The sequence below is a fragment of the Chiloscyllium plagiosum genome, unplaced genomic scaffold, assembly GCF_037043375.1.
Source record: "Chiloscyllium plagiosum isolate Xiang-an unplaced genomic scaffold, Cpla_swu_hap1 HiC_scaffold_4, whole genome shotgun sequence".
NCBI lineage: Eukaryota > Metazoa > Chordata > Chondrichthyes > Orectolobiformes > Hemiscylliidae > Chiloscyllium > Chiloscyllium plagiosum.
The window spans coordinates 84063156-84080648 of record NW_028270142.1 but is presented as its reverse complement, the minus strand read 5'-3'; the positions used below and the strand labels follow the sequence as shown (position 1 = coordinate 84080648).

At 42.3% G+C, this 17493-nt stretch overlaps 1 protein-coding gene and 1 long non-coding RNA gene across 4 annotated transcripts in view; one reads left to right on the top strand and one right to left on the bottom strand.

Moving 5' to 3' along the window:
* Nucleotides 1-17493, bottom strand: part of prkdc (protein kinase, DNA-activated, catalytic subunit) — a 248835-nt gene that overhangs the window by 21556 nt on the left and 209786 nt on the right. For 2 of the 3 annotated variants that reach the window (XM_043688290.2, XM_087986422.1), the window contains 5 exons: nt 10210-10277; nt 6079-6299; nt 4967-5050; nt 3596-3679; nt 1626-1697 (listed from right to left, as the gene is read on the bottom strand). In XM_043688290.2, coding sequence (XP_043544225.2) covers nt 1626-1697; nt 3596-3679; nt 4967-5050; nt 6079-6299; nt 10210-10277 — 529 coding nt within the window. The remainder of the gene's footprint in view (nt 1-1625; nt 1698-3595; nt 3680-4966; nt 5051-6078; nt 6300-10209; nt 10278-17493) is intronic. The other variant, XM_043688291.2, reaches the window with a different exon arrangement.
* LOC122549083 (uncharacterized) overlaps nt 10307-17493 on the top strand; it is a 54082-nt gene continuing 46895 nt past the window's right edge. Inside the window, exon 1 of the long non-coding RNA XR_006311401.2 lies at nt 10307-10649. This is a non-coding gene — a long non-coding RNA (uncharacterized LOC122549083). The remainder of the gene's footprint in view (nt 10650-17493) is intronic.

The following is a 17493-nucleotide window of genomic DNA, read 5'->3' as shown; positions in this document are numbered from 1 at the left end:
ACAACAGGATCTTGATCAGATGGGCCAATGGGCTGAGAAGTGGCAGATGGAGTTTAATTCAGAAAAATGCGAGGTGCTGCATTTTGGAAAAGCAAATCTTAGCAGGACTTATACACTTAATGGTAAGGTCCTAAGGAGTGTTGCTGAACAAAGAGACCTTGGAGTGCAGGTTGATAGCTCCTTGAAAGTGGAGTCGCAGGTAAATAGGATAGTGAAAACGGCGTTTGGTATGCTTTCCTTTATTGGTCAGAGTACTGAGTACAGGAGTTGGGAGGTCATGTTGCTGCTATACAGGACATTGGTTAGGCCACTGATGGAATATTGCGTGCAAGTCTGGTCTCCTTCCTATTGGAAAGATGTTGTGAAACTTGAAAGGGTTCAGTAAAGAGTTACAAGGATGTTGACAGGGTTGGAGGATTTGAGCTATAGGGAGAGGCTGAACAGGTTGGGGCTGTTTTCCTTGCAGCGTCAGAGGCTAAGGGGTGACCTTATAGAGATTTATAAAATCATGAGGGGTATGGATAGGATAAATAGACAAAGTCTTTTCCCTGAGGTAGGGGAGTCCAGAACTAGAGGGCATAGGTTTAGGGTGTGAGGGGAAAGATATAAAAGAGAACTAAGGGGCAACTTTTTCACGCAGAGGGTGGTACGTGTATGGAATGAGCTGCCAGAGGATGTGGTGGAGGCTGATGCATTTACAACATTTAAAAGGCATTTGGATGGGTATATGAATAGGAAGGGTTTGGAGGGATATGGGCAGGGTACTGGCAGGTAGGACTAGATTGGGTTGGGATATTGGGTTGGCATGGACAGGTTGGACAGAAGGGTCTGTTTCCATGCTGTACATCTCTATGACTCTATGTCCTTTATTACTTCTTCAATAATGGATTCTAACAGTTTCCCTTTGATGTTAAATTTCCTACTTTCTGTCACCCTCTCTTTTTGCATCTGGGTAATATTTTAACAGTCTTCCAACCCTCTGGAATCTTTCCTGCATTCATGAAATTTTGGAATATTATAACCAATGGAACCACTGTTTCTGTTCCTGCTTCCTTCAAGAGCCTAAATTTAAATACTTTAATTATTTAAAAGTTTTAATTGTCATAAAATGAAGTGTATTGAATTTAACTTGCACGTACCTTTAGAACCAAAAGAAATTATACAGAAAAATTTGGCTCACAGAATCTTAACTTTCTGATCTCAAACCTTCCAATCAGCATTTAATTGTGTTTTAAGTAACATTGATAACAGCAAAGAAAGTCCTGTGATCAATGTTTTAACAAACGTTGTCAAAGAGTAGACAAGCATGGTGCCATACCCACCAGTCTTGACCATACCATCATATGGTTATGCAAGGAAGACATAGTAAATCTGAGGATAAGGGCTCCGGTATGTCTCCCATGCAGTTTCGCTTTAAAAGCTTTCAAGGCAGCAGTAATATACATCTATCTACTGCCAAAATAGGAGACTGATAGGAAAGCATTCTCCATCAAACAATAGCAAATAATCAATTTTGTAGAGAAACTTAGATAATGGAGAATTGGTGAAGACAGTTAGATTAGTTGTACAGTTTAATGACTATCATGAAACATAATTATCTATTCATATTTAATGTCTGTTCTCACCTTAATAAGTCTGGTGGTACAGCTCGCTCACAATGTCCGAAAGCTTTGACTGTTTCAGTTCGACTGGCTTTCCTGAGAGTAAAAACATTCAAAATATTAGTCAACACCTTAATAATTCTGATTGATCAAATTTGAAGACATGCTCATCAAACCTAAGCACATTTCTGCATTTTGAAGCTCTTATTTGAACAGTTAGACTCAGCCAGAAGAGAGTTTTATTTTTATACTTTTAAGAAGGAAAATGAGGAGTTTGTGAGAAGATTTGTAGCTCGGGTGCTCGTTGTTGTGGTTCTGTTCGCCAAGCTGGGAATTTGTGTTGCAGACATTTCGTCCCCTGTCTAGGTGACATCCTCAGTGCTTGGGAGCCTCCTGTGAAGCGCTTCTGTGATCTATCCTCCGGCATTTGTAGTGGTTTGAATCTGTCGCTTCCGGTTGTCAATTCCAGCTGTCCGTTGCAGTGGTCAGTATATTGGGTCCAGGTCGATGTGCTTATTGATGGAATCTGTGGATGAGTGCCATGCCTCTAGGAATTCCCTAGCTGTTCTCTGTTTGGCTTGTCCTATAATAGTAGTGTTGTCCCAGTCGAATTCATGTTGCTTGTCATCTTAAATGCCGGAGGAAAGATCACAGAAGCGCTTCACAGGAGGCTCCCAAGCACTGAGGATGTCACCTAGACAGGGGATGAAACGTCTGCAACACAAATTCCCAGCTCGGCGAACAGAACCACAACAGATGTAGTCTCACCAGCACCTTGTATAATTGCAGTAAGACTTCCCTACTCTTTTTTAAGTCCTTGGATCTCTAACGACTTGGCTTTTGAGCTATTTTTGTGTCCTCTGCAAATTTGGCAACAATATATTCTTCTTCTTCCTCCAAACCATTTAACATATTTTGCCAATAACTGCAGTCCCTCATTTTAGAATCATAGAGTGGTTAAAGCACACAAGGAGGGTCTTTCACCTTCGTGCTGGCTTTTTCTGATTAACACAACTAGTCCCACTACACACCCCTTGATTTCCCTGTGGTTCTGCAAAATTGTTCTGCAGTAGTATTTTTTTCCATTCATTCGTGGGAAATGGACGTCACTGACTGGGCCAGCATTTATTACTCATCCACTACTACAGATGTACAAGATGCTGGTGAGACCACATCTGGAGTACTGCGAGCAGTTTGGTCCTCTTATTTAAGGAAAGGTAGTATTCAGTGGAAGCAATCCGGAAAGGGTCACTACATGGATCCTCAGTATGGAGAGTTTGACTTTTGGCAAAAGTTAAACAGGTTAGCATTCTACTCATTGGAATTTAGAAGAGTGAGAGGTGACCGCATTAAAATATATACAGGATTCTGAAGAGATTTGACAGGGTAAGTGCTGAAAGGATGATTCCCCTTATGGGAGAGTCTGCAACCAGGCAGCATTGTCTCAGAATAAAAGGGTACCAGTTTAAGATTGAGATGAGGAGGATGGCCAACCACGTTTTGGGTCTGGAGTCAATTGTAGGCCAGATCAGGTGAGGACACCATTTCTTTAGTGAGCAAGATGGATTTTGCAATTGACACAGCTGCCATTAGGTTTCAATTCCAAATTTTTATTCAGTTATAATTTCATCATCTGCCATGGAGGAATTTAAATGCCATGACCCAGAATAATACATTATCTGCATTACCAATCCAGTTACATTATTGCAATGCCACTGCCTCATCTAACTCAATGATTAATTAATGAAACTTTGGAGATAAACTGATGTTTACAATTACAAATTAGTGGTATCATCCAGTTTATTTCAATTTTGGTCCTACTTATTTGATACATGGTTTCAATTGTTAGCCTCTGAAATGTTCCTTCACATAGATTTGAGCATAAATATTCTTAAACAGTAGTATCATCTTTTGAGTCAGCATATAAGACTGAAAAACTGAAGCACCCAAAATGCTGAAAAAACTAGATTCTGTTCAAGGCACGTTTTACTCACATGTACATTTGTCCATATAGATCACTCTTTGATCCTGATATTCTTTGTAGCCATTCATTAAACAGTTCTTTAGGCGATGGTCTTCTTGGTACAGTTTAGAAATAAAAATAAATATAAGTTGGTCATGATAGAAAGCCTTTGTTGAAATTTTACTGATTTTGTCTGCAAACATAGAGTCAAAATAAGGTTCTCAAGTGCTGTTTTCTGGAAAAAGTGTGTTTGAGCTCAAACATAAACTTTGTTTCTCTCTCCCTTGATGCTATCAGACCTGCTGAGTTTCTCAAGCATCTTCTGTTTATAGTTCAAATTCCAGAATCTGCAGTATTTTGCTTTTATTTGCATGGTTAGAATAACATCCATATTTTCCCTTCTATTTCTCCAAAATAAAGCATGATGGTTATGTTCTTTTTATATAACTTTGCCAAGCTGTTGTGCAGCCCTTAGTGATTGATGCTTTTGTATAACAAGACCCTTTCATTCCGCTACCCCACCTCGGTTTCCACTCTACACGTCCCGCCAGAGGGTGCACTATTGAGAAATCCTGCAAATACTTGAGCAACAATGAACTATGAAAACTTCTACTTTCACAGTTAAATTTGCCTAAAACACTTGAAAAGTAGCATTTGTTGAATATAACATACTGTGTTTTTGCCAGGACACTATGTTCATAATTATTATTCACTGACTCCAAAATGCTAAATTTATATTTGTGGAATGTTGTTAATTGCATTAAAAACAACAACGTTTCAAGTTTATCTCTGGCATTTTAACTTCTATCTTAACCTAATTGTAATAATTTAGCTTGCTATCTGAAAAGTTAAACTGGCAATGAAAGATAATCAGTCTTTATCTTCTTAGCTGATTGTGCGAATACTTCAATATTATCAGCTGTTTAACCTACTTCTGACATCACTACTGCTGGATGCCTCAAAATCCTTTCAACTTTCTACCAGATTCAAACTGTTGAGAATCTGAAAATCCACACAGTAGAGATCACTAGATCTTTGTGGACAGCTTTCTTCAAAGTCAGCAGGGAGTGCCATTGCTTCTCCATTAAGTGCAAATCCAGCTTGTTCTCACCTCACATTTTCAGCAACTTCCCACACAAAAAATTTCAAAAAGGGAACTGGGAAGGACAAGTTAATTTTCTTGCCACAGAAAATTATGTCACAAAAATTTTGGGTTAGAAATTCTAGAAAATACGTGTAAATCAAAATTATGCAGTAAAATTCACTGTTTGGATGATTCAAAGCCTTTATTCACTGTTCACCACATTAAATCACACTGGACCCAACCACAGAGAGAGTTAGATCTTAACTGTCATTATTATTTGATTTGATATTACATCTTTTCAATCATTTCGAACATTACCTTTTGTGCTCATCCTCAGTCATGTTGCTTAAAAGGAAATCCTTGACTACACATGTGTTGTCTAGCCATTCTATCAAACCAAGTCTTAAGACAAAAAGAAAATTACAATTTAGGAAATAGCAAACAAAATATATATTGTTTACAATACTTTCTGCTGTATGTCATCAACTATAACTACATTAAGGAAAGCATTCACCATCTGTAATGAAATCATAAATGTGGTTTTTATATTGCTATTTATGATTTGCCCATAAATAGCAAATAAAGGAAATCTCTCCCTATAGGAAAATGATGATTATGCAAGCAGTTGAATACTCAGCTCCCATGCAAAGTGTTGCATGTTTAAGTCCCAGTACTGCAACTGAAATTTGCTGAATGAGTATTTTTACTGCTGTTCTTTGGATCACGAGGTCAAACTAGGGCATAGCAAGCGTGATCTACCTCTCATCCAACATGAACCTCAGTTTATTAAAGAGTGCTCCGGTTGCCTTAACTCAGGAGAACTGACGATGGTCGACTTTTGTAAAAAAACGTAAACAAGTAAAATGCCAAACAACTTTGAACATTTAGATGCTAAGCTCTCCTATTGAAGTGAAAATGTTATTTAAATGTAAAAATTATTTGAAGATTTTAGTATCTACATAGTATTGAATCTATATAATACTGTGTCTACAATTGAGCCAACATTAAAATGTACATTTCACGCAAATAGATCAAGGGTGTTTTCTCAAATTAAGTATTTTTATTTGTCTGTTTCTTAAAAAGTACAGCTTTTGAAGAGAAGGGAATATTTAAGTAAAAACAAGCATCACTTATTACATTCAAGTAAGATTGAAACCACTGCTCTAGAAGAAGGAGTCCAACCTCCCTCATAAGGGTCTCTATAAATGTAAGTCAGAGTTGAAAACTGGCTTATCTGAGGTGATTTCAGAGACAGCAGGTACATACAAGTTTTAAGGCTGTACTGCAGGAAAACACCATCTTGACTTATCTGATGTCCCTGTAAATACGTTTGGGGTCAGTTTACTAAATGTTTAATTTCAGTTAATATGTGGTATTGTTAAAACAATTGTCAATTTTTAATAACCTTTTTTTCCATTTAATTGCCATACCTAGATGTCATAGGTATGACTTGATATGTCTTCAACTGCAAGTTTCTTTGACTGCAAGCAGCATCCCGAGAAAGGATAATGTTCATGATGTCAAATAGTTGTTCAATTCGCTGGTCTTGTCGTAAATCTTCACCACCCTTCACAAGGAAAGGATATTCTTTTTCATCATTCCCACGAATTATCAGGCGCTTTGGTTTCCTTATAGAGCTCATAACTTTTATCTGTAAAACCATAATTAGAAATTAAAAATGCATTATTATCACTGTTGTGAAAACGAACTTGCAAAATAGAATGTGTTACTGAATCTGGAACACTATCAAACCTACCACTGACACCAAACATTTTACATATTAATTATAACCTCAGAATAATCTTTAATTGTTCATGCAAATTTTAAATGAAATTTTCTCAACAAAGAGATCATTTCTAAATTGTTGATCCTACCATTGCAATTCTGATTGTAAAGAATTGTGTTTAATGTTTCCAATTAAAAAACAATCCTCAACACTTTTTTTGGCTCAGTACCATTGAAAGACTATAAACAGGAAGTCACATAAAAAAAACGCAGTCATATTAGTTCACTCCTGGGGTATCTCCTGCCACCACAATGGTCTAGGAAAGGGAGAGCTGATGTCACTGATGTGTGTGAACAGGAAGTATTGTAGGTACATTCACTGCTGCTGACATCATCACTGCATTTGTCGCACCACTGACTGCCCTTCTTTGAGCTCACCTTGCAGCCTGTCTCACTACCCTACTGTAGAGCTAGTCTTGCTGCCTTGCTCCAGTACTCACCTCATTGTCTCACTGCCCTGCTCCAGGTTCTTTACTTGGCTCACTACCCCACTCCGGGGTGGCACAGTGGCTCAGTGGTTAGCACTGCTGCCTCACAGCACCAGGGTCCAAGCTTTGATTCTAGCCTCGGGTGACTGCCCATGTCTGTGTGGGTTTCCTCCAGGTGCTCCGGTTTCCTCCCACAGTCCAATGATGTGCAGACTAGGTGAATTGGCTATACTAAATTGCCCATTGTGTTCAGGGATGTGTAGGTTAGGTGCATAAGTTAGGGGAAAATGTAGAGTAATAGGGTAGGGAATGGGTCTGGGTGGGTTACTCTTCAGATGGTCAGTGTGGACTTGTTAGGCCAAATGGCCTGTTTCCACACTATATGGATTCTACAAAATTCTTTTCTATTCCAGTGCTCAGCTCTCTGCCACACTACCCTTCTGTAGTGCTCTGCTCACTTCCCCACTCTAGTGCCGGGCTCACTGCCCCACTACCCTACTCCAGTGCTCAGCTCACTGCCCCGCTCCAATGCCAGGCTCACTGCCGTGCTCCAGCATTCAGCTCTCTGCCCAATTCCAGTGGTCGCTTCACTGCCCCGCTCTAGTACTCAGCTCACTGTCCAATTCCAGTGGTCAGCTCACTGCCCTGCTCCAGTACTCAGCTCATTGCCCAATTCCAGTGGTTAGCTCACTGCCCCGCTCCAGTGCTCAGCTCACTGCCTCATCATCTGATCTTGAGCTTACCTCACCATTACGCTCCAGCACTCAGCTCACAGCCCTCCTGTCTGCTACCTGATGAACATCTTATGCTCGAAACGTCAAGTCTCCTGTTCCTCAGATGCTGTCTAATCCGCTGTGCTTTTCCAGCACCACATATTTTGATTCTGATCTCCAGCATCTGCAATTCTCACTTTCTCCTGCTACCTGTTCACCCCATTTCATATTCACAGGCTAAATTTAATTTTCGCAATACGTAACTATTCGAGAATTTACCCTTGTTTCAACCTTTACTCTGGATTCTATGAGAATTGTTATAAATTGTGAACTTAATGACAGTTAAATATTGAGAGGCCTGGGCCCCACCCAGATACTGTTCTGGTTGCTGCCATTCAGTTTGTTTACAGTGACATAGCCCTGCACTTTAATTCTGTACGTAAACGCATGCTGCACCACCTAGTGGTGCTTGGCCATAAATGCAGCCTTCACTTATGCACTCAGTTTTAAAGTCAGAGTCAGACAGCACAGAAGCAGACCCTTTGGTACAACGCAACTACGTGACCAGACATCCCTACCTGACATAGTCCCATTTGCCAGCATATTCCCCGTATCCCTCTGAACCCTTCCTATTCATATACCCATCCAGATGCCTTTTAAATGTTGTAATTGTACCCGTCTCCACTACTACCGCTGACAGTTCGTCCCATATGCACATCACTTTCTGTGTGAAAAAAGTTGTTCCTTGGGTCCTTTTTAAATCTTTCCCCTCTCACCTTAAACTTACGTCTTCTAGGACTCCCCCACCTTATGAAAAATATCTTGGCTATTCACCCTATCCATGCCCCTTATGATTTTGTAAAAATCTCCATGAGGTCACCCATCAGTCTCCAACACACCAGGGAAATAAACCTCAGCCTATTCAGCCTCTCCCTATAGCTCAAACCTGCTAGTCCCAGGCAACATCCTTGTAAATCTTTTCTGCACCCTATCAAGTTTAATAACATCCTTCCTATAGAAGGGTGACCAGAATTGTATGAAATATTTGAGAACTGGCCTCACAATGTCCTGTATTGCTGCAACATGACAACCTAACTCTTATACTCAATGTTTTGACTAATGAAGACAAGCATGTCTTCTTCACCACCGTGTCTCCCTGTGATTCCACTTTCAAGAAACTATACACTTGCAACCCTTTGTTCAGCAACACTCCCCAGAGCCTTAACATTAACTAGATAAGTCCTTCCCTGATTTGCCTTACCAAAATGCAACACCTCACATTTATCTAAATTAAACTCCATCTGCCATTCCTCAGTCCATTGGCTCATCTGATCAAAGTCCCGTTGTACTCTGAGATAATCTTCTTCACTGTAATTTTGGTGGCACCTATTTTGCTGTCATCTGCAAACTTACCAACCATACCTCCTACATTCACATCCAAATCATTTATATAAATTACACAAAGCAGTGGACCCAGCACTGATCATTGGGGCACACCACTTGTCACAGGCCTCCAGGCCAAAAAGCAACCCTCCAACACATTTAACAAATTTCCTACTGTTATAACCCTATTTTTTTTTTCTTACAGATGTCTGAGATTTCCTTACACATTTGCTCCAATTTCCCCACTGACTATTGGGAGGCCTATAATACAATCCCAACATGATGATCATCCTCTTATTTTTAAGTCACCCTATAACTTGACTGGACAGGAATATCCTCCGTAAGTACGGCCATAATGTTTTCCATAACCACCTCCCAACTCCACCGGGATGGAATCCATCCCTCTTATACTGGTCATTTCTAACGGTGAAGAGATCCCACTGGTCCAAAAACATGAATCCTTGCACACTGCACCAGCTCCACAGTCAAACATTCATCTGCTCTATACTCCTATTCCTACTTTCACTAGCACATGGTTGAGGAAATAGTTCCTTATTACTATCCTCGAGGACCTACTTTTCAACCTCCTGCCTTTTTCCTATATTCTCTCTGCAGAACCTCAACCCTTTCTCTACCTATGTCATTGGTACCAACGTGCACAACAATCTTATATTTCTTTTATACAAGGCACACATTTACATAAAACAGTCAGATAAAATAACAATACTGAAAGATAGATTGTACTTCATGACACAATATGCAGCGATATACAAAGCAAGGTACAGCTTCCTTTCAGGACTGTGCTGATACTTCTATGTGTTTAAAAAACAACAACTTTTCAGAAAATGTTAAGAACAAGCAAGGAGATGAATACAACTTTTTCACAAGTCATAGAATAACACATTGAAATGAGAAAGCAGATTTTGCATTGCCAAAGCATTGATTTGCACTTACCTTCACTTTATTGGGCCTGGTTAATGAAGCTGTTAGCCATTGTAACAAAAACTATTCTCCATTTAAACTAATAATTCAGAAGGGCTATCTCTGTAAATGCTGCCTGACTGTTCAATATTTCCAGATATTTAGTTTGAGTTCTAGCTGCAACAGTTTACTGCTTGTAACAGTTTCCACTATTTTAATATTCATCACTACGGTAGTATCACTTTTTTTGCTTAGCAATTCCTCACCAAAGAAATAGCTAATTTGATCAAAATTTGCATGCAGTTAATTAAAAAGTTAAAATAATTCATACCCTTTCATCAAATCCAGTGATTTGTGCATGATATTCTGGCATTGGCTTGGATTTACCATCATATTGTCCTAGACAGAAAAGAAAATTGTTATAGATGGCTGAGTGACTTTCGTGTTTTAAATAAAGTGGGTATTTAAGCTATAACTTATTTTTCCCAATTTCATTTCCTTCTTTTTATGCCTTCCACTCTTGCACCAAAGCTGACACGACTGGTTGGTATTCATCCACTGCAAGACCTTGCCAATGTCACTCTTCAGCCATGCATATAGAGAAAGCAGCTTACAAGCAAAAGCTACTTGAAAATGTTTCATAACCATACCCAATCCAACCCAGTACCCCTGCACCAATCCCCTGCAAGTTGTGAAAATTGTTCTAAGAGATTACACTGACTGTGCAGCAATGGGTCCCTGAGATGGTGACATTAGCAAAAACAGTTCAAGGTCAGTGAACTACCTTTTTAAATTTTACTTCCATTACTTAATTTCTATGTTTCCATTTCCCTTTCAAAAAGCATGGCATTTCTAATACAAATAATAGAGTATGATGACAATTACATGAAACAGGATTTTCAAAAAACAACTCTTCAATACAAGAGGCCAAATAAGGAAGGCAGATGAATTCAGGGCATGGTTAGGAACATGAGACTGGGATATCAAAGCAATTACAGAAACATAGCTCAGGGATGGACAAGACTGGCAGATTAATGTTCTAGTATACAAATGGTATAGGGAGGACAGAAAGCGAGGGGTGGGCAAGAGAGGAGGGCTTACTTTCGAGCTTACTTTCACAATCAGGACTCCCGCCCACCTTCCGAGGACCCCTTCACCCACCTCCAACACACTGCATCCACCTGGACACCCCGCGCTGTCCTATTACCTGCCCTCGACCTCTTCATTTCCAAATGCTGCCGGGACATTAACCGCCTCAACCTGTCTACCCCCCTCCCCCACTCCAACCTCTCACCCTCACAACGCGCAGCCCTCCAATCCCAACCTCACCATCAAGCCAGCGGATAAAGGGGGCACAGTGGTAGTCTGGCGCACTGACCTCTACACCGCTGAAGCCAAATGCCAACTCGAGGACCCCTCTTCCTACTCCCCCCTCGACCATGACCCCACACCCCATCACCAAACCATCATCTCCCAGACCATACAGAACCTCATCACCTCAGGAGATCTCCCACCCACAGCTTCCAACCTCATAGTCTGGGAACCCTGCAATGCCCGGTTCTACCTCCTTCCCAAGATCCACAAGCCTGACCACCCTGGCAGACCCATTGTCTCAGTATGCTCCTGCCCCACTGAACTCATTTATACCTACCCCGACACTGTCCTATCCCTGCTAGTCCAGGAACTCCCCACATACGTTCAAGACACCACCCACACCCTCCACCTCCTCCAAGACTTCCGTTTCTCCGGCCCCCAACGCCTCATCTTCACCATGGATATCCAATCCCTCTACACCTCGATCCGCCATGACCAGGGCCTCCAAGCCCTCCGTTTTTTTCTCTCCAGACGTCCCCAACAGTACCCTTCCACTGATACTCTCATTCGTTTGGCCAAACTGGTCCTCACCCTTAACAATTTCTCCTTCGAATCCTCCCACTTTCTCCAGACCAAAGGGGTAGCCATGGGCATACATTTGGGCCACAGCTATGCCTGTCTCTTTGTTGGCTACGTAGAACAGTTGATCTTCCGTAATTACACCGGCACCACTCCCCACCTCTTCCTCCGCTACATTGATGACTGCATTGGCGCTACCTCGTGCTCCTGCGAGTAGGTTGAGCAATTCATCAACTTCACCAACACATTCTACCTTGACCTTAAATTTACCTGGACCATCTCTGACACCTCCCTCGCCTTCCTGGACCTCTCCATCTCCATTAATGACGACCGACTTGACACTGACATTTTTTTACAAACCCACCGACTCCCACAGCTACCTGGATTACAGCTCTTCCCACCCTACCTCTTGTAAAAATGCCATCCCGTATTCCCAATTCCTCCGCCTCTGCCATATCTGCTCCAAGTAGGACCAGTTCCACCACAGAACACACCAGATGGCCTCCTTCTTTAGAGGCCGCAATTTCCCTTCCCACGTGCTTAAAGATGCCCTCCAACGCATCTCGTCCGCATCCCGCACCTCCGCCCTCAGACCCCATCCCTCCAACCGTAACAAGGACTGAACACCCCTGGTGCTCACCTTCCACCCTACTAACCTTCGCATAAACCAAATCATCCGCCGACATTTCCGCCACCTTCAAAAAGACCCCACCAGCAGGGATATATTTCCCTCCCCACCCCTTTCCGCCTTCCGTAAAGACCGTTCCCTCCGTGACTACCTGGTCAGGTCCATTCCCCCTTTCAACCCATCCTGGCACCTTCCCCTGCCACCGCAGGAACGGTAAAACCTGCACCCACACCTCATCTCTCACCTCTATCCAAGGCACTAAAGGAGCCTTTCACATCCAAAGTTTTACCTGCACATCCACTAATATCATTTATCCGTTGCTCCCGATGTGGTCTCCTCTACATTGGGGAGACTGGGTGCCTCCTAGCAGAGCGCTTTAGGGAACATCTCCGGGACACCCGCACCAATCAACCACACCGCCCCGTGGCCCAACATTTCCACTCCCCCTCCCACTCTGCCGAGGACATGGAGGTCCTGGGCCTCCTTCACCACCACTCCCCCACCACGACGCCTGGCCAGAACGCCTCATCTTCCGCCTCGGAACACTTCAACCCCAGGGCATCAATGTGGACTTCAACAGTTTCCTCATTTCCCCTTCCCCCACCTCACCCTAGTTCCAAACTTTCAGCTCAGCACTGTCCCCATGACTTGTCCGGACTTGTCCTACCTGCTTATCTCCTTTTCCACCTATCCACTCCACCCTCTCCTCCCTGACCTATCACCTTCATCCCCTCCCCCACTCACCTATTGTACTCTATGCTACTTTCTCCCCACCCCCACCCTCCTCCAGTTTATTTCTCCACGCTTCAGGCTCACTGCCTTTATTCCTGATGAAGGGCTTTTGCCCAAAACGTCGACTTCGCTGCTCCTCGGATGCTACCTGAACTGCTGTGCTCTTCCAGCACCACTAATCCAGAATAGCATTACTGCTGTACTTGGGGAGGATATTCCTGGGAATACATCCAGGGATGTTATTTGGGCAGAACTGAGAAATAAAAAAGGGACGATCACCTTATTGGGATTGCATTATAGACTCCCTAATAGCGGGAAATTGAGAAACACATTTGTTTGGAGATTTTAGTTATCTGTAAGAATAATAGTGTGGTTATGGTAGGGGATTTGAACTTTCCAACCATAGACTGGGACTGTCACAGTGTTAAGGGTTTAGACAGAGAGGAATTTGTTAAGTGTGTACAAGAGGGGACCCAAGAAGGTAGCGACCCAGCAAGTCTGAGTCTATAGTGCTCCTCCCAAAACTTGGGCAAAGTGGGCCACCCGCCTCCACCACACTCACCAAATCATTTAGAATAGTTTTTACTTAATGTAATTAGTTGCTCAGTACTTAATTAAAACAATCTAATCTCCTGTAAAAATGACTAAAGGGAAGGGAGCCCGCAGTTCTCAGCAGGCAGGAACCCCTCCCCCACCCTCTCCAGCTGCAACTGAGGTGTCTGCAGCCGCCCCGGGGGACTTACCTACAGTGGCGAGCCTCGTGGAAATAATCTTTAAACTCGATGCGAAGATCGACGCCTTCATCGAAGAGTCCCGGAGCCGATGGGATTCACTCTCGGCCGCGCTACAAAAGCACGACCGAGACATCAAGGAAATCGAGCACCGAGTCGGAGGGGCGGAGCTAAAGGCCGCGACCTCCGAGACTATAACAGAATCGAGGTTGTCGAAAAAATATTTGTTTGCTGGGCCTTCCCGACCAGGAAGAGAAAGGCCAGATAACAGCGTTTCTCAAACAGTGGCTTCCACAGTTTTTAAATCTGGAGGCTGGATCAGGCCAGGTAAGGGTGGAATGGGCCTACCAGGTTGCAATACGCAGGCCCGGCTCGAACCAGCGCCCCCACCCAGTCCTGTTCTGGCTGCAGAGCTATAAGGAGAGGCAGATGCTCTTCGAAGCTTCCAGAAATCTTGGGAATGATCCCCAAGCCATGATTTATAGAGGATGCAAGATTATGTTATTCCAGGACTTTTCCCCAGCTCTGGTCCGAAAGAGGAAGACGTTTGACGAAGCGAAGAAGTGTTTAAGGACTTAAAGAAGTGGCACAGTGACACAGTGGTTAGCACTGCTGCCTCTCAGCACCAGAGACCCGGGTTCAATTCCTGCCTCGGGCAACTGTCTGTGTGGAGTTTGCACATTCTCCCCGTGTCTACGTGGGTTTCCTCCGCGTGCTCCAGTTTCCTCCCACCATCCAAAGATGTGCAGGTTAGGTGAATTGGCCGTGCTAAATTGCCCGTAGTGTTAGGTGAAGGGGTAAATGTAGGGGAATGCATCTGGGTGGGTTGCTCTTCGGAGGGTCGGTGTGGACTTGTTGGGCCGAAGGGCCTGTTTCCACACTGTAAGGAATCTAATCTAATCTAAATATTCAGCATTCCTTGCGCTACCCAGCAACGCTACGCTTTAACCATGAAGGGTTCGTGTATAACTTCGGATTGCCGGAAAAGGCCAAGGAATTTTTGGACTCCCTTCGATAAATTGTAAGAGTTAATTGATGTTGTTTTGCTCTCCCCCCACTCCGGTTTACACCCCCTTTTTTTATATTAATCCCTTTCTTTACCTTACTGTTTAATATTATCTTCGGGGGGATGGGGAGAGGGGTTTATTTATTTGTTCTCTACTTAGCGATTTTCTCACCCCCTTTTTTAAGTATATATATAGGTCGGGGGGGGTCTAGTTAATGTTGGTGGGGGAAAGTGGTTACCTTATCCTATTTTATTTCTGTCTTTAGGAGCGGGGTTGTTTTCCCCTGTTATTTTGTACTATTATATTTAATTATTACTTGTTGAGGCTGTATTTTATAGTTATATATGTTTATACATGATATTAACATTACCAAATATATCCAGGTGTTGATGTGGATGGGTGGGGGGTAGGGTGCTCACTGTTAACTCTAGCTCTGTAGTATATTTGAATTTTCTTCATCCTATCATGGGGCACCTGGGTCAAGGGCGGGGCACTGGTTGGGAGCGGATATGTTGGACATTTGGAAAGGAAGTGATGCCCCCTGGGAACAAGGGGGAAAATCTCCATTTAAATACGTTTTTATTTATTTAGAAATAGTTTTTTATTATATTGATGTGAGTGTATTAAAGAGCCTTTATTTTTGTGAATTTTATATGCTCTATGCTCAGGATGTTCTGGATAGGGTTTCCCCTCCCAAGGGATCTCGGACTTGCCCGGACGATTATGGTTAATCAGTCTGTTAAATGGTGCACCTGGAATGTCAAGGGGAGTAATTCACCAGTCAAAAGGAAAAAAAATTATCAAACCTCAAGAAAGAAAGGGTTGATGTAGCTCTCCTACAGGAGACACACTTATTGGATAAAGAACACTTGAAATTACGAAAGGGTGGATTTGATCAGGCCTTTTTTTCTTCCTACAGCTCAAAAAGTAGGAGAGTTGTTATCCTTATTCGAAAGAATTTCCCTTTCAAAATCCTAAATCAGATAAAAGACGAATCTGAACGATATATTCTGATTAAAGCCCTTATAATTGGAGAGGAATATGGGATCTTAAATTTGTATTGCCCACCGGCACATCCTTTTAAATTTAAAATGGAAGCCTTCTCAAAATTGATGGTCTCGGTGCTCGTCATACAATTATAGGGGGAGATTTTAATTGTATTATGGATCCAGAAATAGATAGGATTCCCAAGAGTACTGCAGGAGTATCTCCCAGATCTAGACAATTGGTGGATTTGAACAAAGAATTAGGATTAGTAGATGTATGGAGATGCCTTCACCCACAGGGCAGAGATTTTTCTTTTTATTCCAATCCACATAAATGTCATACCAGAATTGATATGTTTTTTGCCCCCTCGATTTTTTTAAATTCCATATCATCCTGTAAAATAGGCAGTATAGCAATTTCTGATCACGCTGCTGTATATATGGAAATCAAGGCGAGGAACAATGAGACATCCCCCTGGCATTGGCGTATGGACCCCTTCCTGATGAAAGACAGTAAATTTGTAAAGTACTTCTCTCAAGAATTTAAAAAACTTTTGAAGAAATTAATTCAGGTATGGCTAGCAACCCAATGATATGGGAGACCATCAAAGCTTACGCGCAAGGTTTGATTATCTCCTACTCAGCGACCCAGAAAAAAATTAAAGGGAGAACAACAGCGTCTGCTTGAAGCTCGCTTAAAAGCGGCTGAAACAACATACACTGACAGACCTTCTATTATCAAATTACAAAGGATTACGACCCTTAGGACAGCTCTAAACACCACACTTATCCAAACGGCTAAGAGGGAAATATAATTTGCAAAACAACGGTTCTTTGAATTTGGCGATAAACCCGGTAGATACTTAGCACCTCTCGCAAAGAAAAATAAAAGGCCCCTCAAACTATCACATCTATCAAGGGAAGTACGGGTATTCTGACTCATGATCATAAAAGGATTATTGCAATCTTTAGAAAATTTTATTCTGATTTATATAAATCGCAGGATTGCAAGGACAGAACTAGGAGGATGCAGTCATTTTTTAAAAACCTGACCTTTCCGGACCTAAGTCCGGAACAGGTATCGGTCTTGAATGTTCCCCTAACAATCCAAGAAATACTTGACGCAATCAGGCAACTTCAGAGCGGTAAGACACCTGGCCCAGATGGCTTTCAAGCTGAATTCTAGAAAGAATTTACAGGAATGTTGGCTGGTCCACTTATGGACATTGTATAACTACTCATACAGTCAGGGCTGTCTCCCGCCTTCGCTGAAAGAGGCGAATATCTCTCTCATCCTCAAAAAAGGAAAGGACCCAGAAGATTACGCGTCATACCGACCAATATCCTTGCTAAATGTAGATTTTAAAATCCTCTCTAAAACGTTAGCATTGAGGGAAGGAAGGGTATTGCCACATATCATAAACGAGGATCAGACGAGGTTTATTAAGGGCCGTAGATCATCCAATAATGTTTAGAAGGGTTTTGAATATGATTCAAGCCTGTCATCAAGGAAAGATACCAAGAGTCGTCGTCTCATTAGACACGGAAAAGGCATTCGACAGGGTTGAATGGTCATATTTGTTTTACACATTGGAAAGGTTTGGCATTGGAAAGGTGTTTACCAAATGGGTCTCAACA